Consider the following 11,923-nt stretch of genomic DNA (forward strand, 5'->3'; position numbering starts at 1 on the left):
GCCAGGCGCGCGGACTTGCCCCGCTAAGTACAAACACACACACACCGCAGGTCTGTACCCACCTTTAATTTCAGTCCCCACCCGCAGTCACCGAGGGCACCGGTGGGGGCCGGCGGCGCGTCTAGGTGGGGGGAAGTGCCTGTCGGCGGGGACGCCAGAGCGCGCCATGTGCTGTTTCAACAGCTGCTTGAGCCGCTCCAAGTAGACCTCGTGCTGCGCGTCCACCTGCGCCGGGATCGGGGCCCCCACTGAGGGCGGAACAGGAGGCCAGAGGGGTGGTCTCTAGCAGCCGCCCGCAGGTCACCTTCGCGCTCGCCGCGATTAACTGGGACAGAGTTCAGGGCTGGCGCGGTTGCCAAAGGCAGCCTGGGGTCATGGCCAGAATCCAGGATTTCAGGCCCCAACCCGGGGGACCTTCACCTCCCGGCGCGGGGAGGGTGCAGGGGCCTTCAGCCCGGGAGGAGCAGGCGGGCGGGCCGGATAGCGGAGCGGTTAGAGGCCGGGGCTCGCCGACGGTGTGGATGGGCGTGCGGAAGGGCACGAGGAGGCCCCGGGGGCCGTGGAACAGCGGCAGGGCCACTCTCAGCAGTGGCTGCAGCGCTTCTTCTGTCCTTCGCACCCATGAGCCCGGCGGGTTCGGAAACTGCTGGATGAGCTAGTTCTCCCCGAAAAAGAAGACTGGCACCAGGGAGGCCCTGGGGTAGCAACTGACTCCGGACCCTGCCCGGCGCGCGCTGCGCTCCCTCCCGGGCAGCGCTGCCCTCTTCCAGCGCCAACTTGACAAATCTCTTCTTTTTTTTTTTTTTGCGATACGCGGGCCTCTCACTGTTGTGGCCTCTCCAGTTGCGGAGCACAGGCTCCGGACGCGCAGGCCCAGCGGCCACGGCCCATGCGGGATCCTCCCAGACCGGGGCACGAACCCGTGTCCCCTGCATCTGGCAGGCGGACTCTCAAGCACTGCGCCACCAGGGAAGCCCGACAAATCTCTTCTGATTCCGGATTCGCAAGCTCAGCGCTCCGGGCTTTGCCTCCCACGCCTCCAGGGGCCCTCCCACGGCCAGGAGGCCCCCGGGCAGGGGCAAGAGATAGGAGGTGCTGGCCTTGTCCGAGGACACTGATCCTGCGAGAGAGGGCGGAGGCCGGGGGACCTGACGCCTGATTCTTCCAGAAAAGAGGGCGCAGGGCTCTGGGAAAGTAAGTTGAGGTGGGACCAAGTGCCGGCATGCGGGAGGAGGGCAGGTAGGAGGTGACAGCAGGGACTGGGGCTCCTGAGACCCAGCGATCTCCTCACCAGCACACATGATGTAGTCCCGGAAGACAGGGAGCTGGAACCAACAGGGGACTGTGAGCAGGTGGGGCTGGAGGTGAGGGAAGAGGTGAGAGAAGCCAGTGGTCTCTGTGCAGAAGTTGCTGCAGGCCCCGCTGACCAGGACCCCGTGAGGGTGGAAGCCAAAGAGGTACTTCCAGGAGGGATCCGGATCTGCGGTTTTAACCAGCTGGGGGACAGAGGGTGCACACCCCACTGGGGAGCTGACATTGGACTTTGGGGGTGAAGGTCCCGAGAGTCCATTCTGAAGCCCTGCTCCCAGCCAGCGCACCGTTCCCGAGTGCCTTGCCGAGATGGGGAGGTGGTCACGGATATGTCTCCGGATGGCCCGGTTGCGGACCCAGGCAGAGCAGCGGCCCCCTGCCCCAGGTGTGTTTCTATCTCCATGGAGCCAGACCAGGTCGAGGACCGCTAGGATCCAGACCCGGCCCAGGAATACAAGGAGCAAGGCAGCCAGGCACACCTGGGCAGGAGGTGGTGGTGGTGCGTGGGGTGTTGTGGGGACTCAGGATCCAGAGGTTCGAGTCCCAGGTCCCCCGTTTGCCCCCTTCCCTGTTCCATGGTTTCAGGCCCATCTGACCAATCTACATCTTTCTCCCTCATTGAAGGACCCCACCCCACAGACGCCTGCCCTGCCTCCCTCCCTCCCGTACTGGGATGGGGAAGCAGAGTGCCAGGCGCAGAGCTCCTCAGGTCTTCAGGGACTCAGTGAGCCCCCAAAAGGGGAAGACCCATTGCAGGATGGCAAACACTTGGAGGCCCCGGAAGAGGTGGCTGGAGGAGGATGCAGAGGGGAGTCACTCAGGGGCCACCATGGCTGTGAAGTGTACCTTCTTCTTTTTTTTTTTTTTTTTTGCGGTACGCGGGCCTCTCACTGTTGTGGCCTCTCCCGTTGCCGGACGCGCAGGCTCAGCGGCCATGGCTCACGGGCCCAGCCGCTCCGCGGCATGTGGGATCTTCGCGGACCGGGGCACGAACCCGTGTCCCCTGCATCGGCAGGCGGACTCTCAACCACTGCGCCACCAGGGAAGCCCGAAGCGTACCTTCTTTGACCCAACCCACTGGTCCTGATCCCTGGCCTGGATTCTGCCCTCGCTTCCGCCCCCGCTGCTGACCTGCACATTGGAGCATTGTGAACCCCGGCATGGAAGGGTTAACCACTATTTGGGCTCACAGGGCTGTGACCAGTAGGACCAAAAGGAAAGACCAGGGCTGTGGCTTGGAGCCTCGGGGTGAGGAAGGTGTCTGACTTTGTGGAGGTCAGGACTGGCTCCCTGTGAGGAGCAGGGCTGGGAGAGGTCTGGGCCGGCAGGGGTTGCCATGTGTGTGTACCCTGAAGAGCAGAGCTCCCCATTTGTCACCCGGGCCTGGCCCCTGAACGGTAGGTGACCTGCAGGAGGATATATTCCCTAAGGAGTAGCTTAGGCCTCTGTGGGGAGACCTCCAGAGGGAAGGGCTTTATGGGAAAGGCTACGGATTGGGGAACCCCTCCAAGAGAGAGCCCACTGATCTGTGGGCACACCCTCCAGTGGGCTGGGGCCAGTCCTCACTGTGACCGTGGCCCGGTTTAATACTGACCAGAGGCCTGCAGAGCCAGCACTTTTTCCAGGTCAGGGAACGTCACTTGTTTCTGGTTTTTTTTGGCTGCACCTTGCCTTGTGGGATCTTAGTTCCCTCACCAGGGGTGGAACCCATGGTCCCTGCAGTGCAAGCCAGGAGTCCTAACCACTGGACCACTAGAAGTCCCGGTAAAAAAAAAAAAAGTCCCCGGTCTTGTCTTTTTCAAGGCTGCTTCCCATCGCCCCTCTTCCAGGAAGCTTTCCTGGGCTGACCCTCAGGATTCCCCTCTCCTGATTCCACCTAACAGCTTAGATGGAAGAAGCCACAGTAAGGTTCCAGCCTGTCTTCCCTCAAAGAACACACGCCCCCAGGGGGACTTACTTCCCCAGCAATGTCCCTGGAGCCCAGCTTAGGGCTGTGCCACCCCACACGTCATGCACTGGAGAAGATGCCATCAGGTGAGGAGAGAATCAGGGAGGAGAGCTTGGGGGCTTTGCGGGGGTGGGGATGGGTGGTTCTCACCTCAGCCCAAGAAGGGAAGTCCTTCTTTCGGTCTGGCCCTCCTCACGTCCTCCCCCAGCTCTGGCAATGACAGGGAGTTAGACATGGGAGGCAGGGAAGCTTCCAGGCTCCCACTCTGCTCTCAAATCATGTTTCCGCCTTTTCTTCTTCTCTGTTCTTTTCCTCTGGAAAACCCTGGGTCTCCCCTCTACACTGGGTGGCGGGAGGGATACAGGGTCCACAGGTGGATGAAAGAATAAATGGACTCAAGAATTACAAATCCTCTTTTATTGAGAGGGAGACTGAAAAACAATAATTTATCACGTGGTGAACACCCAGAAGCCCTCTCCCCGGGAACTCTTGGGGGCTGAGGGGTGGAGCAAGGGGGCTCCCTGAGCTTCCTGAGGGCCGTGTGGTAGGGAGCGAGGCGACACATTCAGTCCCAGGCACACGGAACATACACCCAGGAGGCGAGGAGCCGGACAGACCCCCTCCGAGGAGGGGGGCACAAGAAGGCACAATGGCAGGGAAGCTTGGGCAGAGTGGTGGAGTGTCAGGGGTCGACAAAGGACACCATGATGTAGCGAGTGCCCCGAGTGGTGGGCAGCCCCTCGTGGTAGTGGGTGAGGCGGCCAGGGTGCAGGAGCCCCCAGCCCTTCCGGGGGGACGACACCACACAGTCGTAGCGCAGGAAGCGGCAGCCACCTCCCTGGGAAGATGAGAAGGGCCAGGAGTGCAGAGTGAGCGGAAGTGGGGACTGGGCGGCGGGCTGACAGAGCGGGGAGAGCCCGACCGGGGGAATCAGGGAGGGAGGACACAGGAGGTTTGGGCATCAGCAGATGGGAGACCCAGGAGAAAGGGTGAGGCTGCCAGCCCGGAAGGGGTCCAGAAGAGGATACCCACGAAGTCACTGAGAAATATAAAGAAGGCAGACAAGAGGGAGGGAGGTGACTGAGGGGTGTGTGTAGGGATTGTGAGGGGGCGGGACACAGGGTCCTGCGTGTGGGGAGGGGCCCTGGGGGCGCCCTGAAGTGGAGGGCAGTAGGGACTCACCTCATAATCCAGGCCCTTGTGGTTGAGGGCAACATTGAGGGTGAAGGTGGATGAGTCGTGATGTGGCCGCAGAGAGGGCTGCTCATCTGGCCGGTAGCGGACCACAAAGTTCATCACCGCCCGGGTCTGTGGGGCCACGGGAGGAGAGGCTGGAGGGGTGGCCACCAGGTCCGGGGAAGGGGAGGGGTTCTCACTGGTAACTGCGGGCTGCCTCCCCCAGGGCTGCCCTCCTGTAGGATCTCACTTTATGGGGCCCCAAACACCACGGGGGCCAAAAAGGCATCGTGTGGAGACGTCCAACCCGGACGGGGTGTGGGAAGGCGGAGGTGCAGGGGTGGCGAGTGCAGCGGCCCACCTTGGTGTGGTAGCCGGGGAACAGGCTCTCAGTCATGGGCCCCACGTACGTCCTCAGCAGCTGCAGCCACTGGTCCTCATAGCCCACCTGCTTCATGTGGATGTCCACGGTGGGCACGTTCTCGTAGCCTCCAGCCAGCCTTGAGTCCTGTGGGCAGTGGGCACTGAGCCGATAGGGCAGTGCCAGCCTCCCCCTCCTCTTGCTCCCGGGCCTTAAAGCCTATATTCCCTCTGTCTGGAAGTCTCGACCACTTCTTAGCTTGACTCACTCCTCCTGTCCTCTAAGTGTCAGCTAAGATGTCACCTCTTCTGTGAAGCCCCTCGGTCCCCCCACGTCTGGGTCAAGGGTCCCTCCTGAGGCTCCTGCAGCACCTGGGCTGCCCATCACAGCCTTTAGAAGCTGGGTTGCTGCTGCTGCTGACAGCAGGTGAGACCCAGGAGGGCAGAGCTCGACCTGCACCACCCAGGTCAGGGGCTGGCATCTAGGACCCACCCCGTAAGTATTTCTTGAACGAATGGATGAACGAATGAATACAGTTGTGCCTCCTGTGGGCCCCTCCCCCTTGGGGACCCCTCTTTGCTCCCACTCTTTGGATTCCATTTTCCCTCAATCAGGGAAGTTTCACCTCCCTCCTCCTGGGGTCCCCCCTCCCCCCCTGCCCCAGCCCCTCACCTCATGCCGGCCTCCTGACCACTGGCCGTAGTGCTCCATTTCCTCCACCAGCTCATCACACATTTGCTCAGACAGCAGAGGAAACCAGTACACGTCGGGGCAGGGCTGAGGATGGGCAGGGCAGGGCAAGAACAGCAGGGCTGGGTCATGCTCGGGGAGTGGACAGGCAGCCAAAGGAAGGGAGAGAAATCAGGGAGCAGAAAGGAAAGCCAGGAGATGAGAGAATCTGCAGGCATGGGGATCTGAGTGTGGCGATGGGTCAGGAGGCACTGGGCCAGAGAAGCTGGGAGCAGTGCTGAAAACATGGCGCAAATGGCACTGGGGTCCTGGAGCCCCAGGTTCTGGGACAGTGGTTTTCAAACTCGTCTTAAAAAGTATCATTTCAGGGCTTCCCTGGTGGCGCAGTGGTTGAGAGTCCGCCTGCCGAGGCAGGGGACATGGGTTCATGCCCCTGTCCGGGAAGATCCCGCATGCCGCGGAGCGGCTGGGCCCGTGAGCCATGGCCGCTGAGCCTGCACGTCTGGAGCCTGTGCTCCGCAACGGGAGAGGCCACAACAGTGAGAGGCCCGCGTACGGCAAAACAAGCAAAAAAAAAAAAAAAAAAAAGTATCATTTCAGGGCTTCCCTGGTGGCACAGTGGTTGAGAATCTGCCTGCTAATGCAGGGGACACGGTTCGAACCCTGGTCTGGGAGGATCCCACATGCCGCGGAGCAACTAGGCCCGTGAGCCACAACTACTGAGCCTGCGCGCGTCTGGAGCCTGTGCTTCGCAACAAGAGAGGCCGCGATAGTGAGAGGCCCACGCACCGCGATGAAGAGTGGCCCCGCTTGCCACAACCAGAGAAAGGCCTCGCACAGAAACAAAGACCCAACACAGCGAAAATTAATTAATTAATTAATTAATAAACTCCTACCCCCAACATCTTCTTTAAAAAAAAAAAAAAAGTATCATTTCACCCATACACCAATATACCCAACAGACAAGAGAGGACCACCCTGATTAATGCCAGGATGGGGGCTGCAGGCCTATCTGCTCAGCCTTTGCCCTCATCTTGTCTGAGCAGAAAACCCTAGGGCACCACTAATCCAGGCGGTGGACCCAGGGGGTGATGGCCATGCGATGGGTCGGGGTCCTGAGTGGGGCTCACCTGTTCCACGAATCCCTCCCCTTCCAGGGCCCGGCTGTAGTTCTCGTGAATATACTGCTCCTTCCAGTCCTGGGGGATGGGGGGAGGTGGACCTTGACCCGGGCCCTCTTCATTCCATCTGCTCCCACCCAGGAAGCCCCCTCCCCAGGCAATAGGAGAGCCTGCACAGCGCGCATGCACGTGCGGTGGGTCTGGGGCATCCTCCTTTAGTGAAGGAGGGGAAACTACCTTCTGAGCGAGGGGCCGCCTACTCACCAGGGGGTTGTCGAAGATCTGCCAGAGGTCAGGGTGCAGGTGGTCTGTGTCATACCGGGAAGTGGCCAGGAGGCGCCCAAATTCATGCTGATTGCTGAGGTGGAGAAAGATGCCCTGGCATGGGGGGAGGGTGTGAGAAGGGTGACAGGGAACAAGGGCCTTGCCCCGCCTCGAGCCTCAGGCCCACTCACCTTATCCCGCAGGCTCTTGCAGAAGGCCATGTCTGGGTCAGTGTCACTGCCTGAGAACACCTCCCTCTGGGGCAGCTCCGTCCTCAGGGTCTCCCCGCGGATCACATAGGCCTGGGATATGTAGGGCACATTCCACACGCCCCTGGAGGCACCCACACCGGGGTCAGCTAGGTGGGCGAGCCCCACAATCCTGCCCTGTTCCTCCCAGGGGCCCCTTCCCTCGAGGGCTGTGAGCTGCTAGGTCCCACTGGCTTCCCCTGTCAAGCCCTGTTGGTCGCAACCCTCTCATGCCCCGCTGCACGGTCAGTCCCTGCCCACAGCCCCCAGCGCGTCTTATGGGTGGCCACTGGACCCCCGAGACTGGGGCTCTGGGGCAGGAGGCAGGGCTCTCCGAGGGCCCAGGTAGGGGCAGGGGCGGGGCTTCAGGACTCACACTCGCTTCCGCTGCACCAGCTCCACGTAATCCTCGGAGCGTGCGTAGTACTCATCGGGGCTCAGGGCTCCCCAGAAGTTGGACCACAGCTTCCCGTGGCGGGACAGCATGGGCGCTATCACCTTCCTGTGGACGAGCAGAGGTGAGGGCCGGGTGGAGCTGTGCCCCACGCCCAGGGGAGGAGGTGGGGGTTCCCTGGGGACTATTTGGGGGCCCTCTGGCCGAACCAGGTGAGTGACCTGTTCTCTTCGATGAGGATGCGCAGGGTCTGCGGGTTGCTGATGACCGCGTCTGCGTCCAGGCTGAAGTAGAATTCACACTTGGGGTCCTGCCGGCAAGTGTCCCTGGAGGTGACAGACCAACAGACAGGTGAGCTGAAACGGGAGCAGGTGGCGGGGAGAGGGGACTGTAGAGTGGGTGGAACTCCCCCTACGCGCTGAGAAGAGGAGGAAAGTGGGTAGAAGCACCAGCAAGAGGACAGGAGGGAGAACAAGACTGGGGGGGAAGGGGAGGGCGGGAAAGGGGGAGGTCGAGGCCTCTGTGCCTCCTCCCCCAGGACCCCCAGATTCTTCCATCTGTGCGGGGCAAGGGAGGGACAGCACACGTAGTGGCTGGGAGTGCGCCACTGTGGAGGCCGAGGAGAGGCTGGATGGGGAAGGAGAGGGAAAGGGGCGTGCAGTGGGTGGCAGCTCCTCCCCCACTGCTTTCACCCCTCCCCCGCAACACCCGCCCAAGGCTCACTCACATGGCCATGTCCCTGGCCTCGCCTGGTGTCAGGCCCTCCTCGGGCCCCACCAGCTTCACAGCTGAGAAGTGGTCCTGCAGCTGGGGCCAGGAGTCAGCAATGTGGGGCTCGTGGTACACCTCCTGGAGATGGCGGGGGGAGAAGGGGGAGATGGGGAGACTGAGAGGGCAGAAAAGATGGTGCCTGAGGGACAGGAGCGGGGAAGGAGGTGAGCGGAAAGGGTGCAGGAAGGAGTCTGGGATAGGGAGTGGGAGTTCTGATGAGGGCAGGGGTGGGGTCCCTTGGGAGGGCGAGGCTGTCAGTCGGGGTGTCTCACGTTGTTGTGCAGGAAGAGGGTGACCCTGTCGGGCGGATAGTCCAGGAGCAGCAGCCGCTGGAGGAAGCGGGGCAGGAACGGGCTAGGTTGTTCCACAAACACTGCCAGGAGCACCCGGGGGGGAGTCTGGAAGATACAACGTGATGGGGCTCAGAGGAAAGCCCACCAGTCTGTCCTCCACAACCCTGGCAGGTTTGCGGGTCTCCAGGGGCTTTGCCCTTGGAATGACCTCCCTGCACCCCCTGCTTCCAAGCGCTCTCCCACCCACGCTGGCACGCCCTCCTCACCTGCCCCCCCGGGAGTGGCCTCCGGTCCTGGTCGCAGAACCCACAGCCTCCCTCAGGAGTCCAGCCATTGGGGACGTAGTTTCCCAGGTAATTCAGCTGGAGCTGTTGGGAGAGACGATGAGAAGCTGAGGCTGAGGAGTCCAGGGCCAGAGGTGAGGGAAGTGGGGCAGACAGGCAGGGGACAGGGCAGGATGGGGAGTGGTGGCCATCCCATCACCTGTGCTTCTGGGGCTGGGGAGGACTCACTACTTGGAAGGGCTGGAGGAACCTGGGGGCTGGGGTGAGGTCTGGGGCAGGGGCTGTGCGGCCAGGACTGACTGGGGCTGGGGCTGAGGGTATAAGCAACTGGGGCACCTTAGTGGGGCCATTCCCATGGACCACAACAGGAAGTGTGTCATAGGCCACATTCCGGATACGCACGCGATTCCGACCAAACTTTAAAACCACCTCATCTGGGGAAGAAAGGCCAGGCTTCAGACTCCCTTTCCCCCAAAGCTGCCAAACAGCACGTGCTTCTAAATATGGGGGGGGGGCTGCCCAGCTTCTCTAGAGGATGAAGGACTGTGACCCATGGGGCAGGGATGGGACACCTTCTCTCTCCGAGGGCACTGACCAGGCTGCTGCCACCCTGGGGCACCCCACCACTTACTACCTGTGCGACCTGGGCAAGTCACTGGCCCCTCAAGGAGGCAGTTTCCCCATCTGTAACAGGTGGATAACCACAGACCCGCCCTTTGTAGAATTGTTGTATTAAATGAAATTACAGAAGTAAAGCCCTGGCCCAGAGCCTTGCCACACAGTATGTCAAACAGACATTAGGTACGACAACTGCTGCTTCTGTTACTATTTAGCACAGTGCAACTAACTCTATCAGCCATTCTGACGTTTGATGAAGTTAACAACGAGGTGAGTTGAAGATCACCCCAGTTCTCCAGGAGCCCCTCCCACATTCAGGACCCCCAGCAGCCTCCCATCACCCCTTCTGATTGCCTTTTCCTCACCTAAAGCCCCGTTGAGGTTCTGAAAGATCTGCGATTTATGATCCAGATTAAGGCTGAGTTTCTCCTGGATGGGATGAGATGGGGCAGTTAATTAAAGAGGGGGTGGGATATCATTTCCCACTCTTTTCTCTTTATGTCTTTCAAGAAGCCTCTTTACCCCTTCCCTCCCATTCAGCCTGAGAGGCCCGCCACCTCCAGAGCTTCAAGTCGGGACCCCTCCTCTGCCCCTCCCTACCCTCAGTCCTGGGTCCAGGTAGAGCCGAGTGTAGAAGAGCTGATCGTCATCGTCATCTTTGTACTTCCACTGGCGGACGATTTGGTGGATAGCGGGGGCGAAGCCAATGAATCCTGGGTGGGGGGAGGGGAGGTGCTGACTCCAAGATTCCCAGGGTCCCAGGACCTGTCCCCACTCCGTCTCCAGCCCTCAGGCACCTGGAACACTCCATGCCCCACCACTTTTGGACACTCTGCCACTCACCACCAGAGTTGAGGAAGCGCTTCCCCGTGCCCACCTCAGGGTACTGCTCCGCCAGACCCCACTCGGGCCAGCAGAAGCCCTCTGCAGAGAAGAGCAGGCGGCTGCCACTCTGGACAAACTTCTTCAGCAGCTCCGAGGGGCTGCCAGCCAGAATCACATCGTAGCTGGGGGAGGAAGGGGAGGATGAGCAGGACAGCCACTAGGAACCTCAGTATCCTCACCCCCTCTTTCTGTCCACCCCTCTTCTTTCTCCCCAGCCCCAGCCCCTTTACCTGTCCACAAACATGATGACCATATCTTCCCTGTCTGCATATTTCTCCATTTCCTTCTTTAGCCACCTGACCTTCTGTCCTCCACCAACCGTTCGGGCTACATCGCCCCCTCGCCACTCCTGTCCCAGGCCCAGGGTCTGTGGAGGAGACCCAGAATGCCAGGGAGGGGCTCAGGCGGCCAGGTGGTCCCACCGCCCTGACCAGGCTCACCGTGGGGTCCCAGGCATCCAGCCCTCAGCCCACTCCTAGGCTAGACCCCACCCCCACCCCTTCTAGAGGCCACGAGGGTGTTCCTCTCCTCACCCGCACAGTGTAGTTGAAAAACTCCGCTGACCGCAGGAAACGCCGGTATCCTTCTGTCTCGCCTGTGGCCACGGTGATCACCAGCAGCTTCTCTGTCACCAGCCAGGAACTGGCACTCAGGACCCACTCGCCCAGCTCGCTGCCCCGCGCGCTCCACTCACCGCAGGCCCCCTTCCCCTCCCTCTGACTCTGCTCCTGTTCCTCACCTCTTTTCCGCATTCCCTCTTAAACTCTTCCAACCCAGGGAAACTTGACCACAGTGAAAGCGGGATGGGAGTAACACCCAGAAATTCGGGGTCAGTTCCCATGGGGAGGGTGGAAACAGTTCAGAGCCAGGAGTGGGCGAGGGGCCCTGTGATTCGGCCCTAGGGAGCCCGCTGGGAGTGGAAGAGGCCGGCCTCGACCCTCTCCCCGGGGTCAGCCTGGCGCCACTCGCCCCTCCCGGGGTTCTCACCTGGGTTGACAGGGTCGCTGCCCCGGGGACGATTTGAAGCGGAGGCCTCAGGAGGCGGCGACAGCAGTAGCAGCAGTAGCAGCAGGAGCCGGAGTCCCGGGCCCGAGGCCATGACGGGGAGCTGGCCGAGCGGCACACAGGCCCGCACCGGGCTCTGGCTGTGCGCCTGGACCCCAACTCCGGAGAGGGGCTCTGGGAAAAAGGATGGGGGCTGCTGTGCGGCCCGCAGCTAGGAGGAGCCGGGTTGGGGCTCCGCCCTGGGGAAAAAAAAATCGTACCCGGAGGTTACAGAAAACTCGAGATGCCGGGCCTTAGACAAGGCGAGGATTGTCCCGGGCGGTGAGCAGAACTGAACGAGCGGAGGGGGCGCCCAGCCCGGAGGCGGGGGAGGGGCGGGGACTAGGGCTGGCGATCCCGAGCAAAGGACTTTTAGAGCCAGCTCGGCCCACAGCCAGCCTAACACTTGAGGAAAGTGACCCCTTGCGGGTCCGGCGGGATGCGGAGGCGGGGCTTTGCCACAGCCCTGCCTCGAGCAGCCGGGCGGAAGACCCGGAAAGAGAGGCGGTGGGGAC

At 61.6% G+C, this 11,923-nt stretch overlaps 2 protein-coding genes across 2 annotated transcripts; both read right to left on the reverse strand.

Annotated features, from left to right (window-relative positions):
- Window positions 1-87: 87 nt before the first annotated feature.
- On the reverse strand, window positions 88-3,494 carry LOC308628322 (putative diacylglycerol O-acyltransferase 2-like protein DGAT2L7P; the record flags this gene model as incomplete). Its single annotated transcript, XM_081255151.1, has 7 exons — window positions 88-248; window positions 305-325; window positions 421-655; window positions 981-1,120; window positions 1,292-1,496; window positions 1,617-1,790; window positions 3,456-3,494. The coding sequence occupies 7 exons, from the start codon at window positions 3,492-3,494 to the stop codon at window positions 88-90; spliced, it is 975 nt and encodes a 324-aa protein (XP_081111277.1).
- Window positions 3,495-3,661: 167 nt separating this feature from the next.
- PLOD3 (procollagen-lysine,2-oxoglutarate 5-dioxygenase 3) lies at window positions 3,662-11,840 on the reverse strand. The gene is made up of 19 exons (XM_081257422.1): window positions 11,352-11,840; window positions 10,898-10,989; window positions 10,595-10,731; window positions 10,323-10,486; window positions 10,080-10,192; window positions 9,845-9,908; window positions 9,198-9,295; window positions 8,844-8,945; window positions 8,557-8,682; window positions 8,241-8,362; window positions 7,735-7,839; window positions 7,496-7,621; window positions 7,063-7,204; window positions 6,872-6,985; window positions 6,617-6,685; window positions 5,469-5,573; window positions 4,797-4,943; window positions 4,442-4,567; window positions 3,662-4,097 (listed from the first exon to the last, which is right to left on the reverse strand). Exons 1-19 carry the CDS (start codon window positions 11,461-11,463, stop codon window positions 3,942-3,944), a joined length of 2,220 nt encoding a protein of 739 aa, XP_081113548.1. The 5' UTR covers window positions 11,464-11,840; the 3' UTR covers window positions 3,662-3,941.
- Window positions 11,841-11,923: the final 83 nt, after the last annotated feature.

The sequence above is a fragment of the Mesoplodon bidens genome (genome assembly GCF_964165515.1).
Source record: "Mesoplodon bidens genome assembly, chromosome: 15".
NCBI classification, from domain to species: Eukaryota; Metazoa; Chordata; class Mammalia; order Artiodactyla; family Ziphiidae; genus Mesoplodon; species Mesoplodon bidens.